The following is a 16,472-nucleotide window of genomic DNA, read 5'->3' as shown; positions in this document are numbered from 1 at the left end:
TACGTAGGAGAATTGATAGTCTCAGAGGAAGGTCCTTCTTATGTACCTTGGGTAGGCCATAGAGTCTAGGACACATAGCTTCAGTCTTCAATAAAGCTCATTTTTCTTCTTTTTGAATAGAAGTGGCCGATTTTATCAAATTATTTGTTTTCCGTAGTACGTTGGCTGTAGGATCTTTCTTAAGTTTTTTGTATTGCCCTGCCGTTAAAAGATTCAAAATTTTACTTTGATAATCTTCTGTATTTAAAACGACCGTAGCATTCCCTTTATCAGCAGGAACAATCACTATGTCTTTATCTGCATTTAAATCTCTCAGAGCCTTTCTTTCGCCATTGGTTAAATTACTTTCCAGAGGTTTACTGCGGCATAATACTCTGGTGGTTTCGATCCGGAATGCATTTGCAGTTTCTTTGGGGAGAGTACGTATACCTGCTTCTACATTTGCAATAATATCCTCAACAGAAACTTTCGGAGGTGTTATAGAGTAGTTTCCTCCTTTTGCAAGAACTGAAATTTCGTCTTGAGATAAAACTCTGTCTGACTTATTAATAACAGTTTCGGACATCACTATATTATTTGTAGATTCTGCATAAGTTTGTAACTTTTCGAACTTCTTCTTATGCCTTCTAGTAGTCGTTTCCATCATGGTTTCCATAGATCGAAATGTAAGGCAATCTATTTTATTCCATAGGGCTCTCTGTATCTTACTAGCAAGGAATAAATGTAACTGCAGTAACTTACGGTCAACAGAATCCATCTCTCGTCTTGTATAGTGTATCCTCTCTCGAAGTAGTGCTGCTTCTGTATAATCAAATATCCGATTAACGCGGGCTGTCTGGAACATCCTCTTCAACTTTAGAAAATTCGGTATGGTAGACGAATCCCTACAACGCAACAAGAATGTTAAAGTACAAATTAAATGCGCTCTCTTCTTACGTAAAATTTCCAGGCGTCTAACTGATTTTGAGAATTGCTCCCCGTAGAGTCTTCTGATCACAGTATGAAGGCTTTCACGACCGGATGACATATCTTCTGGTAAACCTTGCGGGATGTAAAGTCGTGGTCCATGAAACTCCTACAGCCAACGTACTACGGAAAACAAATAATTTGATAAAATCGGCCACTTCTATTCAAAAAGAAGAAAAAAGAGCTTTATTGAAGACTGAAGCTATGTGTCCTAGACTCTATGGCCTACCCAAGGTACATAAGAAGGACCTTCCTCTGAGACCGATTGTTAGTGCTATCAATTCTCCTACGTACGAAATAGCAAGATATCTAACAACTCGCTTACAACAATATTTAGGAAAAACGGACTCATATATAAAGGACTCACGTCATTTTATAGAGAAAATTGAAGGTTTTATTCTGACTCCTGAAGATATTTTAGTAAGTTTCGATGTAGTATCTTTATTTACTATGATTCCAGTTAATGAAGTTATGGATTTTATAACGGATATTTTTCCAGAAGATCTGACTGCTCTTTTCAGACACTGTCTTACTTCCAGTCATTTCCAGTGGAATAATGAGTTTTACGAACAACTTAATGGCGTAGCAATGGGTAACCCATTGGGTCCTGCAGTAGCTAATTTCTACATGGAGAAATTCGAACAGTCAGCCTTGGAGAAAGCAGATAAGAAACCATCTCGCTGGTATCGGTATGTAGACGATACATTTGTGGTCTGGCCACATGATAGAGAAGCCTTAGACGAATTTTTTGATTACCTTAATAATATAAATCCAAGAATCCAGTTTACCATGGAGAGAGAAAATGATAACAAAATACCGTTTTTGGATGTTTTAGTTATGAGACAGACGGATGGAAGCTTGAAACAACAGATTTTTAGAAAAATAACGCACACAGACAGATACTTACATAAAAACTCTAACCACCATCCAAAGCAAAAAAGAGGTGTGATTACAAGTCTCGTTGACAGAGCCAGACGGATTTGCACGCCAGAGTATCTAGACGACGAATTAAAACATCTGAAGCACGCTTTTGAGAAAAATGGCTACTCAAAGAAAGAAGTAAGCAGAATTCTGCACCCAAACAACAAAAAGCTTAAGGACAAGTCCGAAAAACGATGGAAGAATACAGTCTCTCTCCCTTTTATAAAGAAAGTAACGGATCAGATTGGAAAGATTTTCAGTAAACATGATATTAGACCTGTTTTTAGACCAACGAAGAAAATTTGTCACGTTCTTCGGTCTGTAAAAGATAAACGCGCTCCTCTATCAGCCAGTGGCGTATATAAAATTCCGTGTACATGTGGTAAAGTTTATGTTGGAACAACAAAAAGAAGCGTAAATACACGGTTAAAAGAACACAGAAGTCTTTGCCGATTAGGAAAAACAGATAAATCGGCTGTAGCAGAACACGCTTTTCAGCCAGGAAATCATCAAGTGAAGTTTTCCGAAACAAAAATTTTATCTACGACGACGAACTATTACCCACGGCTTTGCAGAGAAGCAATTGAAATATATAAACATAGGGATAATTTCAATCGGAAAGAAGAGACCATGAAACTTAGTGATATTTGGACAGTAGCACTACAGAATTGCTAGACAGTTTTATCCGTGACAAGATTACGATCGATAGTTAAGTTTTATCTCTGACAAAGGTTATCTCTGCATATCACGTGTAACTCTGGTCACGCCCACTTTCTACGATACATAAGTCGCTCTCAGACGTCCGACCCGTCAGTCGGCAAGACTCACCGGAGGAGAAACACCCCTCTGAAGATGTCCAGCGAAGCACTGGACGAAACGTTAGGAGCTGAAGAGTTTCATGGACCACGACCTTACATCCCGCAAGGTTTACCAGAAGATATCTACTAAAGAGGCTACTTAAACTACGCTTGTCCGCCCTCTTCCGGAGTACTGCTGTGCGAGGTAGGATCTGCATCAGATAGGATTGACAGAGTACATCGAAAATGGTCAAAGAAGGGCAGCTCATTCTGTTTTATCCCGAAGTAGGGCAGAGAGTGGCACGTATATGATACCGGCGTTGTGAAAGAAGGCGGACAAGCGGACGGAGGTTCACGGCATTCTCTTACACTTGGGATGGGAAACTGACCCAAAAATCTGGAAACCAGCGCTGTCAGAGGCGTGTTGACTGGAAACTACTGAAATAATGATACCTAATGTTTATCCGTAGGATATGTGCTCTTAATTGAAACGGTGTCATGAAGATATCACCACTGGCAAAAATTCCAGCTTAGTGTGTGTGTGTGTGTGTGTGTGTGTGTGTGTGTGTGTGAATTCCTGAGGCATCAAACTGATGAAGTCATCGGTCCCTAGATTTACACAATAATTAAACTAACTTATGGTATGAACAACACACACACACATGCCCGAGGGAGGACTCGAAACTCCGGCGGGAGGGATCGCGCAATCTGTGACATGGTGCCTCAAACCTCGCGGCCATTCAGCGCGGCTTAACTTTAGTTTTCCATTCGGCCCTCCAGGACGGGAACGCCAAGTGGAGGCTTACAAAGAGGAATAATATGGAATAAGCAACGAAATAGTAAGACTCAACGAGACGAAGGGTGAAGTGTCAGAAGTATGAACGTAGTAGAAAAGCTAGAAAATCTGAAAATGGAAATGTTCTCGCATAAAGGGTGTCAGTGAAATGAAATGGAAAGACGACAAGGATTTCTTATCAGACGGATAAGAGTAATATCAGCAGTAGGTGAAAATGCAATAACGGGAGCAGGATTCGTTACGATTAGGAAAGTACTGCTGAGAGCGGGTTACTCCGAACATTTCAGTGATAGGTTTGTTCTCATCAGATTCGACAGCAAACTGACCATACATGCCTACGTCGCAAGAGACGATGAAGAGATACAGAATTTACTTAAAGGGACGTGAAAATCTAGTAACCACTGGAGATTGGAATCCGGTTGTAGCGGAACCAAGAGGACAAACGATTGCGGGAAAATATAGTCTTGGCAGTAGGAATGAGAGAGATGTTTATTTCAGCTATTAATGGTGAAAATATAGTTCAAGAATCACAGGAAGAGGTAACTGTGAGGAAGCATGGGTAACAGGAGTAATATTTCAACCGTTGTTATTGTTGTGGTCTTAAGTCCTGAGACTGGTTTGATGCAGCTCTCCATGCTACTCTATCCTGTGCAAGCTTCTTCATCTCCCAGTGCCTACTGCAACCTACACCCTTCTGAATCTGTTTAGCGTATTCATCTCTTGGTCTTCCTCTACGATTTTTACCCTCCACGCTGCCCTCCAATAATAAATTGGTGATTCCTTGATGCCTCAGAATATGCCCTCTCAACCGATCCCTTCTTGTAGTCAAGTTGTGCAACAAATTTCTTTTCTCTCAAATTCTATTCAATACCTTCTCATTAGTAATGTGATCTACCCATCTAATCTTCAGCGTTCTTCTGTAGCACCACATTTCTAAAGCTTCTATTCTCTTCTTGTCTAAACTATTTATCGTCCACGCTTTTCTTGCCACTGCCAGTATACATTTTATATCCTCTCTACTTCGACCATCAGTTATTTTGCTCCCAAAATAGCAAAACCCATTTACTACTATAAGCGCTCATTTCCTAATCTAATTCCCGCAGCATCACCCGATTTAATTCGACTACATTCCATTATCTTCGTTTTGCTTTTGTTGATGTTCATCCTCCTTCCAAGACACTGTCCATTCCGTTCAGCTACTCTTCCAGGTTCTTTGCTGTCTCTGACAGAATTACAATGACATCGGCAAACCTCAAAGTTTTTATTTATTCTCCATGGATTTTAATTTCTACTCCGAAATTTTCTTTTGTTTCCTTTACTGCTTGCTCAATATACAGATTGAAAAACATCGGGGATAGGCTACAATACTGTTTCACTCCCTTCCCAACCACTGCTTCCCTTTCATGCCCCTCCACTCTTATATCTGCCATCTGGTTTCTGTACAAATTGTAAATAGCCTTTCGCTCCCTATATTTAACCCCTGCCGCCTTCAGAATTTGAAAGAGAGTATTCCAATCAGCATTGTCAAAAGCTTTCTCTAAGTCTACAAATGATGCAAACGTAGGTGTTAGCTATGATTAAGTTATGCTCTGTGCAAAATTCTACCAGGCGGTTTCCTCTTCCATTCGTTACTCCCATTCCATATTCATATACTACATTTCCTTCTCTTCCCTTCCTACTATCGAGTTCCAGTCACCCATTACTATTAAATTTTCGTCTCCCTTCACTATCTGAATAATTTCTTTTATCTCATCATATATTTCATCAATCGCTTCGTCATCTGCTGAGCTAGTTGGCCTATAAATTTGTACTACTGTGGTAGCCGTGGGCTTCGTATCTATCTTGGCCACAATAATGCCTTCCCTGTGCTGCTTGTAGTAGCTTACCCGCCTTCCTATTTTCCTATTCATTATTAAACCTACTCCTGCATTACCCGTATTTGATTTTGTATTTATAAACCTGTGTTCACGTGACCAAAAGTCTTGTTCTTCCTGCCACCGAACTTCACTAATTCCCACTAATCTAACTTTAACGTATCCCCATTTTCCTTTTAAATTTTCTAACCTACCTGCCCGATTAAGGGATCTGACATTCCACGCTCCGATTCGTAGAACGCCAGTTTTCTTTCTCCTGATAACAACGTCCTCCTGAGTAGTCCTCGCCCGGAGATCCGAATGGGGGACTATTTAACCTCCGGAATATTTTACCCAAGAGGACGCCTTCATCATTTAACCATACAGTAAAGCGTATCGCTCTGTTGTTCAGGTTCAGGAAACGAAACGAAGAACACGTTTGGAGACGCCATCTCTCGCTTGCCATTTGAAATTGCGCGCAACGGTTCTCATCGCCTAACTTCAGTAGCAGTTATCTCGGAAACGGCGAGACATATCGAATAAGTTTCCTAACAATTATTCTGCAGTACAACCCACACTACAATATTCTAACAAGCATTTCACACGGTTTAAGGTAGGAAACGAAAAGTGAAGAACTGGAGGGAAGCCAGATGGAAATGGCTACAGGAAAAATATGAGGTAATTGAAAATTAATGTTCGTCGCAAGGACTGGCTCAGTACGCAGGAAATTCAAAACAACCTTCGGCGAGATTAAAAAGTAAGACCGCACGGGAAATTCCACTGTCGGACGCAGATCACATCATGGATAGGTGGAACCGGTATGGTGAAGGGCCATTTGAGGGGAGGAATTGTCTGATGTCATAGAAGAAGAAATCGGAGTCCGTATTGAAGATCCAGTATCAGAGTCATAGTATAGAGGAAATGTAGAGTAGTTGAGATTAAATAAGACATTCAGAGGTAATGTTGTTAGTCCCTACTTACAACATTACTTCTGAATGTCTTAAATCATTTTGGAGATGTGGCAAACAAACCACTATTCTTGTTGGGTTGGTATGTATAAGCTATGACACTGGCGACATACCATCAGACTTTCGGAAAAATAACACCCACACAATTTTGAAGGCAGCAAGGGCATAAAATTGTGACAACTATCACACAGTAAGCTTAACTACTCGTGAATACAGTTACTGACAAGAAAAATTTACAAAACAACGGAAAAGAAAACTGAGGATCTGTTTGACGACGATCAGCTTGGTTTTAGGCTAGATAAAGGCACCAGAGAGGCACTTCTGATTTTGCATCCGTAATGGAAGCAAGACTGAACTAAAGCCAAGGCTCGTTCATTGGATTGTACAAACCGGAGAAAGCTTTCGACAATGTAAGGTGGTGCAAGCCTTTCGAATATAAAATATATACAAGAAAAAGAGGGAAAAGTAAGATTATAAGACAAAGAACGAAGTGCTAAATTCAAAAGGGATGTAAGGCACATATCCAGCCTTTCGTCTGTACTCTTCAGTATGTACAACCAAGGACCGATGCAGGTAATAAAAAAAAAGAATCAAAAGTGAGATTAAAATTTAATCTGAAAGAATATCAGTGACTATTTTTACTGAGTAATTGACGTCCTCAGCGAAAGACAAGAACAATTACAGGGTCTGCTGAGAGGAATGAACTGGGTTAAATACCGTGGACCGAGTGTAAATCGAAGGAAGACGGAAATAATGAAAAGTAGTGGAGACGCAAACTGCGAGAAATGTAACGAAGAGACAAAATTAAAGAATTCTGCTACCTTAGTATCGAAGTAATCCTTGTCGGACGAAGCAAGGCGGATATAACAACGATATTCGCTGAGGTAAAGAGGACCTTACTGGCCAAAAAGATTTTACTAGTACCAAAAGTAGGCCTTACACTGACGAAGAGATTTTTGAGAATGCACACTTGGAGCTCAGCAACGTATGAAAATGAATCATGGACAGTGGGGAAACCAGTAAGTAATAGAATTGGTGTGTCTGAGTGTGTCGATATAAATGGAAGTTGTGAATTGGGTGTATGTGCAAGATAAGAAATTTGCATAGCTTCAGAAGAGTCAGCAAAGGGAGGAATACCTGTAGAACAGTGACAAGAGGAAGGATCACGATAATACGACATGTGTTACGACGTCAAGTATTTAATATCGTTGTACTAGAGGAGGCCGATAGGGTAAAAGCTGTAGAGGAAGGCAGATACTGGAATTCATCTAACAAATGAATGTGTACTTCAGTGGGATATCGTGGCGGATTCTATCAGATCAGACAGATGACTCATTAAGTGCCCCCAGTCTCCGATAAAATAAGAAGCTGGACGACTACTAAGTATCGAGTAGATAGTGAAGAACTATATGGCCGCCCACCATTTCCGACTGTAGTTGAAAAGCATACCAGCTAGCAGTGAGGCGGGGAACAGGATAACAGTCAGCATCATCGCAACCTTTCACCAAGGAGATGCTCAATTACCGAAATTTTTACAGCTTTTTTTAATAGTGAGGCAGACGTGTGTGGCACCTGTTTTCTTGAAAATGGGTTGCGGTGCTGTTAACTTGCAACTAATTGATCAAGTTCCTCTGATGTCTTTGAAGTCTTTTTCGAAGGCTCTTTCCGATGCTGTTCATAAACTGTACAATTGTCTGTCTGTCCCACACAAAATTCGCTTGCCCTCTCCAACAACACGTTGATACATTTACCCATATTATATACAGGGTGGTCCATTGATGGTGACTGCGCCAAATATCTCACAAAATAAGCGTCAAATGAAAAAACTACAAACAACGAAACTTGTCTAGCTTGGAGGGGGAAACCAGATGGCGCTATTGTTGGCCCGCTAAATGGCACTGCCATAGGTCAAATGGATATCAACTGCGATTTTTTACATAGGAACCCCCATTTTATATTACATATTCGTGTAGTACGCAAAGAAATATAAACGTTTTAGTTGGACCACTTTTTACGCTTTGTGACACATGGCGCTGCAATAGTCACAAACGTACGGCTCACAAATTTAGACGAACAGTTCGTAACAGGTAGGTTTTTTAAATTAAAATACAAAACGTAGTTACGTTTGAACATTTTACTTCGGTTGTTCCAATGTGATACATGTAACTTAGTGAACTTATCATTTCTGCGAACGCATGATGTTACAGCGTTATTACCTGTAAATACCACATTAATGCAATAAATGTTCAAAATGATGTTCATCAACCTCAATGCATTTCGGAATACGTGTAACGACATTCCTCTCAACAGCGAGTAGTTCGCCTTCCGTAATGTTCGCACATGCATTGACAATGCTCTGACGCATGTTGTCAGGCGTTGTCGGTGGATCACGATAGCAAATATCCTTCAACTCTCCCCACAGAAAGAAATCCGGGGAAGTCAGATCCGGTGAACGTGTAGGCTTCGACGACCAATCCACCTGTCATGAAATATGCTATTCAATACCGCTCCAACATCACGCGAGCTATGTGCCGAACATCCATCACGTTTGAAGTACAACCTGCAGTGAAACATCTTGTAACATAGGTAGAACATTACGTAGGTCGCAGGTTCGAATCCTGCCTCGGGCATGAATGTGTGTGATGTCCTTAGGTTAGTTAAGTTTAAGTAGTTCTAAGTTCTAGGTGACTGATAACCTCAGAAGTTAAGTCCCATTGTGCTCAGAGCCATTTGAACCATTACGTAGGGAATCAGCATGCATTGCACCATTTAGATTGCCATCGATAAAACGGGGGCCGATTATCCTTCCTCCCATAATACCGCACCATACATTAACCCGGCAAGGTCGCTGATGATCCACTTGTCGCAGCCATCGTGCATTTTCCGTTTCCCAATAGTGCATATTATGCCGGTTTAGGTTACCGCTGTCGGTGAATGACGCTTCGTCGCTAAATAGAACGCGTGCAAAAAATCTGTCATCGTCGCGTAATTTCTCTTGTGCCCAGTGGCAGAACTGTACACGACGTTCAAAGTCGTCGCCATGCAATTCCTGGTGCATAGAAATGTGGTACGGGTGCATTCGATGTTGACGTAGCATTCTCAACAGCGACGTTTTTGAGATTCCCGATTCTCGCCCAATTTGTCTGCTACTGATGTGAGGATTAGTTGCGACAGCAGCTAAAACACCTTCTTGGGCATCATCATTTGTTGCAGGTCGTGGTTGACGTTTCACATGTGGCTGAACACTTCTTGTTTCCTTAAATAACGTAACTATCCGGCGAACGGTCCGGACACTTGGAGGATGTCGTCCAGGATACCGAACAGCATACGTAGCACACGCCTGGTGGGCATTTTGATCACAATAGCCATACATCAACACGACATCAACCTTTTCCGCAAGTGGTAAACTGTCCATTTCAACACGGGTAATGTATCACGAAGCAAATACCGTCCGCACTGGCGGAATGTTACGTGATACTACGTACTTATACGTTTGTAAATATTGCAGCGCCATGTATCACAAAGCGTAAAAAGTGGTCCAACTAAAACGTTCATATTTCTTTGCGTACTGCACGAATATGTAACATGAAATGGGGGTTCCTATGTAAAAAAAAACGCAGTTGATATCCGTTTGACCTATGGCAGCGCCGTCTAGAGGGCCAACCGTAGTGCCATCTGGTTTCCCCTTCAAGCGAGACGAGTTTCGTTCTTTTTTAGATTTTTCGTTTGATGCTTATTTCTTGAGGTATTTGTCCCAGTCGCTATCAATGGACCACACTGTATACACTATCCAGTCACATTATGACTACCTGTCAAAAGCCTTAATAAAGACCTTTTACGGCATGGACTTCCCCGTGACGTGCAGGAAGAGATTCAGTAAGGTCCTGTAAGAAGATGAGATATGCCATGACGTCACTGGTGCTATGGCCATCTACGTTAGGCTTCTCAGTTGAATAGACAGATCGAGATGGTCCCACGGATTATCCATTGTGTTTTAATACGGGTAATTTATTGGCCATACAACTACGGTAAACTCATACTGGTGCTATTCGAACAACGCACGTACTTACGAGCTATGTCACACTTCGCACTGTCTTGCTGGTACATGCCATCGTGTCGAGAAACTATCCACTGTGCCTCCAGAATGGCGATATCACGCAGGGAATGCCACGAAAACATTCTCCAGAGCACAACGTTCCCTCGTCGGACCTGCTTCATTGCAAAGACTGTTGCATGGCCATAAACGCCAAAAACCATCTGTGCGATATAGCTAACAACGTGACTCATCTGAAAACATTCCAAAAGGGTCATCTGTCACCACTCAGTGGTCGTCCAATTGAGGTTTTGGCCTGCAAAGTCCAGCCTGATTAGTGATCAGCATCGATGCATTAACCAGGCGCCTGCTGTGGAGACTAATAAGCAGCAACGTTCGCTGAACGGTCGTTGAGGACACACTGTTGGTAGCCCCTTGGTTCATGTGGGAGGTTAGTTGCTTAACAGTTGTCTGTCTATTCGCTCATACACATCTCCGAAGCAATTGCTCACCCTCTTCATATATGGCCCTTTTGCTCCACATTTCCCTATACTCCGGTTTTGGATATCGCCATTTTGCCACGCACGGTATACGTTAACCATGCAGGCATACGAACAGTTTACAGACCTATCCGTTTCGGAAATGCCTTAACCCTTGCCCCAAAACGCAACAAACATGCCCTTCTGCACGCCTAATAACTCGCTCCGTTTTTCCATTACGGCAACGAATGAACTGTTTACTGAATCCCGCCCACATGCTTGTGCGGCCATCTGCCGTTCAAAATGGTTCAAATGGCTCTGAGCACTATGGGACTTAACTTCTAAGGTCATCAGTCGCCTAGACTTAGAACTACTTAAACCTAACTAACCTACGGACATCACACACATCCATGCCCGAGGCAGGATTCGAACCTGAGACCGTAGCGTCACGCGGTTCCAGACTGTAGAGCCTAGAACCGCTCGGCTACCCCGCCCGACTTCCATCTACTGTCTGAGGGTGGTTATTGCATGTTGACGTCAAACGCAGGAGGTGGTCACATTAACCCTTTCAGATCTGAATTTATTAATGAGGACGGATAAATTTTTTAAAGCTCTTGGATGACTTTTTAATGATTTTAGATGCATTATTTATACAAATATATGTGCCCGCTTTCAGTACATATTTGTACATTTGTCCTATTTTTATGGACCACGATAAATAATCTTGAATCGTTCACTGTCGTAATAAATAAACTAATAATTCAATAATTACCGCGCGATATAACAATAATAAAGTTCAGGTACACGGTGGAGTATAACTAACCAACAATTTTCGTGAATTCTTTCGATCACGAACCGCTGTGCAATGCTACATTCACTTATTAGTATTACAGTGATGAATAACACGTGGGAGCACTTGTGGACGATGAAAAGTTCGAATATTCACAGATTTTACGTGGCGATCCCACCGAGGAAAAATATTTCTGATGCAACTAATACACGCTAAGTATTATTGTACACAGTTGTAGAGAGTGGGTCTGAGAGTGTTTAGATAAGTGGACCGTGTATTTGTGTGGCCCGTCTTATATGCCTCGTCATGTATTGACGTGACGACATCTTACTCTGGAGTGTGTCTTACTGAAAGATTTGTTTGCAAACTAGTAAAAGAACAAGATATTAGTTCACCTTGGTATAAAAACAAACGTATTTAATATAGACATTTTCGACGAGTTGTAAGTAAGAATTACGATGGTGCTACATCGTCATCGGTGCGGGAACAAGAAATTCTTGTGTTATTACCGCCTGATTTACTTCACGCAATGAAATGACATTCCTACAGTGAAACATCAAAGTGTAAACTGTCGGACGTTCGATGCTACCTCCAAAAAAATCGTACGTATGGGCCTTAACCACATAGAGCATGACTCTAAAAGCTTCGGCCACTTACCGAGCCTCCGACGATGTTTATCCTTGTCCATTCACTGCGACCCCTGGGGCTGACAGCTGCAATGCGGATCGTGACTTGTCGATTCTGTTCGATGCCGCCCAGCAGGAAGACTGGCGAGAGCTGCGTCTTGTTGAGCAGCAAGTAGCCTGTGTAGAGGTCGTAGATCTCGATCTGGTAGCTCTGGCGGAATCCACGGTCAGTTTCGGTTGGGCACCGCACCGCGAAAACGTCCCTCTTCTCGTTCACAACGGAGCAGTTGGACGGAGCTTTCGGCCCTCCTGTGAGAGCAAAAGTGACTTATCACAACGGCATTGTTTACGTCAGATAGCATCAGTTCAAGAAAATAACTGATTATAGTCTACAGGCTATACCTTACTTCACTACTCGCCAATAAAATTGCTACACCACGAAGATGTTATAGACACGAAATTTAACCGACAGGAAGAAGATGCTGTGATATGCAAATGATTAGCTTTTCAGAGCATTCACACAACGTTGGCGGCGGTGGTGACACCTACAACGTGCCGACATGAGGAAAGTTTCCAACCGATTTCTCATACACAAACAGCAGTTGACCAGCGTTGCCTGGTGAAACGGTGTTGTGATGCCTCGTGTAAGGAGGAGAAATGCGTACCATCACGTTTCCGACTTTGACAAGAGGTCGAACTATAGCCTATGGCGATTGCGGTTTATCGTATTGCGACATTGCTGCTCGCGTTGGTCGAGATCCAATGACTTAGCAGAATATGGAATGGGTGGGTTCAGGAGGGTAATATGGAAAGCCGTGCTGGATCCCAACGGTCTCGTATCACTAGCAGTCGAGATGACAGGTATCTTAACCGCATGGCTGTAACGGATCGTGCAGCCACGTCTCGATCCCTGAGTCAACAGATGGCGACGTTTGCAAGACAACAACCATCTGCACGAACAGTTCGACGACGTTTGCAGCAGCATGGACTAACAGCTCGGAGACCATGGCTGCGGTTACCATTGACGCTGCATGACAGACAGGAGCGCCTGCGATGGTGTACTCAGCGACGGAGTCCGCAGCTCGTGGTCGTGCGGTAGCGCTCTCGCTTCCCGCGCACGGGTTCCCGGGTTCGATTCCCGACGGGGTCAGGGATTTTCTCTGCCTCGTGATGACCGGGTGTTGTGTGATGTCCTTGGGTTAGTTAGGTTCAAGTAGTTCTAAGTTCTAGGGAACTGATGACCATAGATGTTAAGTCCCATAATGCTCAGAGCCATTTGAACCTTTTTTTTTCTTTTTTTCAACGACGAACCTGGGCGCACGAATGACCAGGCGTCATTTTTTCGGATGAATCCAGGTTCTGTTTACAGCATCATGATGGTCGCAACCGTGTTTGGCGACATCGCGGTGAACACACATTGGAAGCGTGTGTTCGTCATTGCCATACTGGCGTATCACCCGACGTGGTGGTACGGGGTGCCATTGGTTACACGGCACCTCTTGTTCACACTGACGGCACTTTGAACAATGGCCGTTTCATTTCAGATGTGTTACGACCCGTGGCTCTACCCTTCATTCGATCCCAGCGAAACCCTACATTTTGGCAGGATAATGCACGACCGCATGTTGCAGGTCCTGTACAGGCCTTTCTGGATACAGAAAATGTTCGACTGTTGCCCTGGCCAGCACATTCTCCAGATCTCTCACCAACTTAAAACGTCTTGTCAATGGTGGTCGAGCAACAGGCTCGTCACAATACGCCAGTCACTACTCTTGATGAACTGTGGTATCGTGTTGAAGCTGTATGGGGAGCCGTACCTATACACGCCATCCAAGCTCTGCTTGACTCAATGCCCAGGCGTATCTAGGCCATTATTACGGCCAGAGGTGGTTGTTCTGGGTACTGATTTCTCAGGATGTATGCACCCTAATTGCGTGAAAATGTAATCACATGTCAGTTCTAATATAATATATTTTCCCAAAGAATACGCATTTATCATCTGCATTTCTTCTTGGTGTAGCAATTTTAATGGCCAGTAGTGTACTACATACTGTCGCTTCCTTGTGATGTAAGAGCTGGAATGTCACTTGATAACTTAGCAGAGTAAATAATATTCTTACAGGTTTTTCTCTTATCCTTCTTCCTTCCAAACACCTATGCTAACTGGCGTCGGACTAAGACAGAACCCCTTTCAGAGTTCTGTTACGGCATGTGTGTTCGAACACAAATGTAAACTGCCTGTAATGAACCAACAATTATCAGGATGTAATGTACTAATGAGCATTATTGGAAACATACGTTTAAAAAACAATCGTTTATTACGTCTATAGCTATACGCGTCTTTTGTTCATCTGATACACAGTGAGGTACGGAAAACTTCTCGCGCAACAAACTACTGTACAGTAAAACAGAACAGTAATTTATCAGAGAGGCTCATCAAAAATACCTCAAAGTTAAACTGTTATATACTAAACAAATGTCACTCTCTTTCTCAAAGGCAGCACTAAGGGAAGAAGATCAAGTTTCCAGCCAGGTAGGTGGTGAGTCAGTTAGAACGACCTGAGTTCGGTCCTGTCGAGTATATTTAAATTGATCCTACAGTAGTGGGACAGCAGGAAAAGCGGGTGGGGGGGGGGGGGAGGGGGAGGGGGATAATTTTCAAAGTCGAGCCTACTGGAGTCGAGCAGAAGCGACAGTAGAATGTGTGCTACAAACCTCGAAGTTCGGCCGAAGTTTGTGTCACTCTCTTGCATCATCACATTTATACCGAACCTGCAGGAGGTTACACGTCCACAGTCTTAGTAAGTACAGCAGTAATGTGAGGTAGAAACTATACGGTTCAAATGGCTCTGAGCACTACGGGACTTAACATCTGAGGTCATCAGTCCGCTAGAACTTAGAACTACTTAAACCTAACTAAACTAAGGAAATCACACACATCCATGCCCGAGGCAGGATTCGAACCTGCGGCCGTAGCGGCCATGCGGTTACGGACTTGAGCGCCTAGAACCGCTCGGCCACTCCGGCCGGCTAAACTATGTGGAATTGCTATAACGGAATGTGTGAAGAATGCAATGCGGAAAGTACATTATCTTACTAAAGATTAATGGAAAATGAATAGATTTATTTATCGACAGACATTTTTACAAAAGATGAATTAGTCTGAAATTAATGAATACGCCAAGTTACTTGCTGTGAAGACCACAGTGTTTACGCAGACCAGGTCCTGTTGAGTGCGGTATGCCTCCTCTCTGCCTCTGAACGGCAAATGAAGTTTTCTAGTTGGTTGTATAGAAACCTGTATTTCTTTAATTACCAATTAAATAAAACTTTCACAGTTACTGGGAGAGTTAACAGACCAAATATTTATTAAGATGTACTCGACACTGAATCATGAACCACTATATTTATACCGCTATATTTATATGACTATAGCTAAATGGGTCAAATGGCTCTGAGCACTATGGGACTCAACATCTTAGGTCATAAGTCCCCTAGAACTTAGAACTACTTAAACCTAACTAACCTAAGGACACCACACACACCCATGCCCGAGGCAGGATTTGAACCTGCGACCGCAGCAGTCCCGCGTGACTATAGCTGTCCTACAGTAAACAACGCAAGTACACATCAGGAAATTTAATGAATACATTCCCTAACTGGATAATCATTCCCAGAGTAATGACAGGGAGGGTAAGTTTGTTAACAACGTACATACGGCTATCCAGTTATGCTGTCTGAGTATGACAGAGCACTGACCTCTACCAAGTGAGCAGGAGTCGACGTGTGGCTTTGGAAAGTGTATAAACTGAAACGTTGTTTAAGGTAGTGTCAGCAGTCTATCTAAAGCGTGACTTGTAAGTTTTCGTGAGTAACATTATCATCGTGCAGCCAAAGATGACACGTGCTGATAAATGTTGAAACTAGCGGCCAAATCGTCTGTATATGTCACTATTGTGAATTGTTACATGCTGAACAACGATCAGTTTGCTTCAGGGTTTTTTTTTTTGGGGGGGGGGGGGGGCAAGTGGGAGGGGTTCGTACCAGAGAACAATAGTAACAGTAGTTGTAGACCTATAGGAAGGCTCCGACAGTGTAAGATGTTCACAGTCCCTAGAAGATTTGGAATAAAGTTCAAACAGACATATAAACTGTAAAATCTACAAGACAGATGTATTAGTTATAAAAATTCAGGTTTGTATATTATTGTGCCATCATTATTGGTTCAAAAGGCTCTGAGCAC

At 42.6% G+C, this 16,472-nt stretch overlaps 1 protein-coding gene across 1 annotated transcript in view; it reads right to left on the bottom strand.

The window, feature by feature from the left end:
• Positions 1-16,472, bottom strand: part of LOC124612977 (B-cell receptor CD22-like) — a 115,828-nt gene that overhangs the window by 13,544 nt on the left and 85,812 nt on the right. Inside the window, exon 8 of the mRNA XM_047141505.1 lies at positions 12,261-12,538. Within this exon, the coding sequence (XP_046997461.1) occupies positions 12,261-12,538 (278 nt within the window). The remainder of the gene's footprint in view (positions 1-12,260; positions 12,539-16,472) is intronic.

This window comes from Schistocerca americana, chromosome 4 (genome assembly GCF_021461395.2).
Source record: "Schistocerca americana isolate TAMUIC-IGC-003095 chromosome 4, iqSchAmer2.1, whole genome shotgun sequence".
Lineage (NCBI taxonomy): Eukaryota > Metazoa > Arthropoda > Insecta > Orthoptera > Acrididae > Schistocerca > Schistocerca americana.
This window is presented reverse-complemented; position numbering and strand designations above follow the sequence as displayed.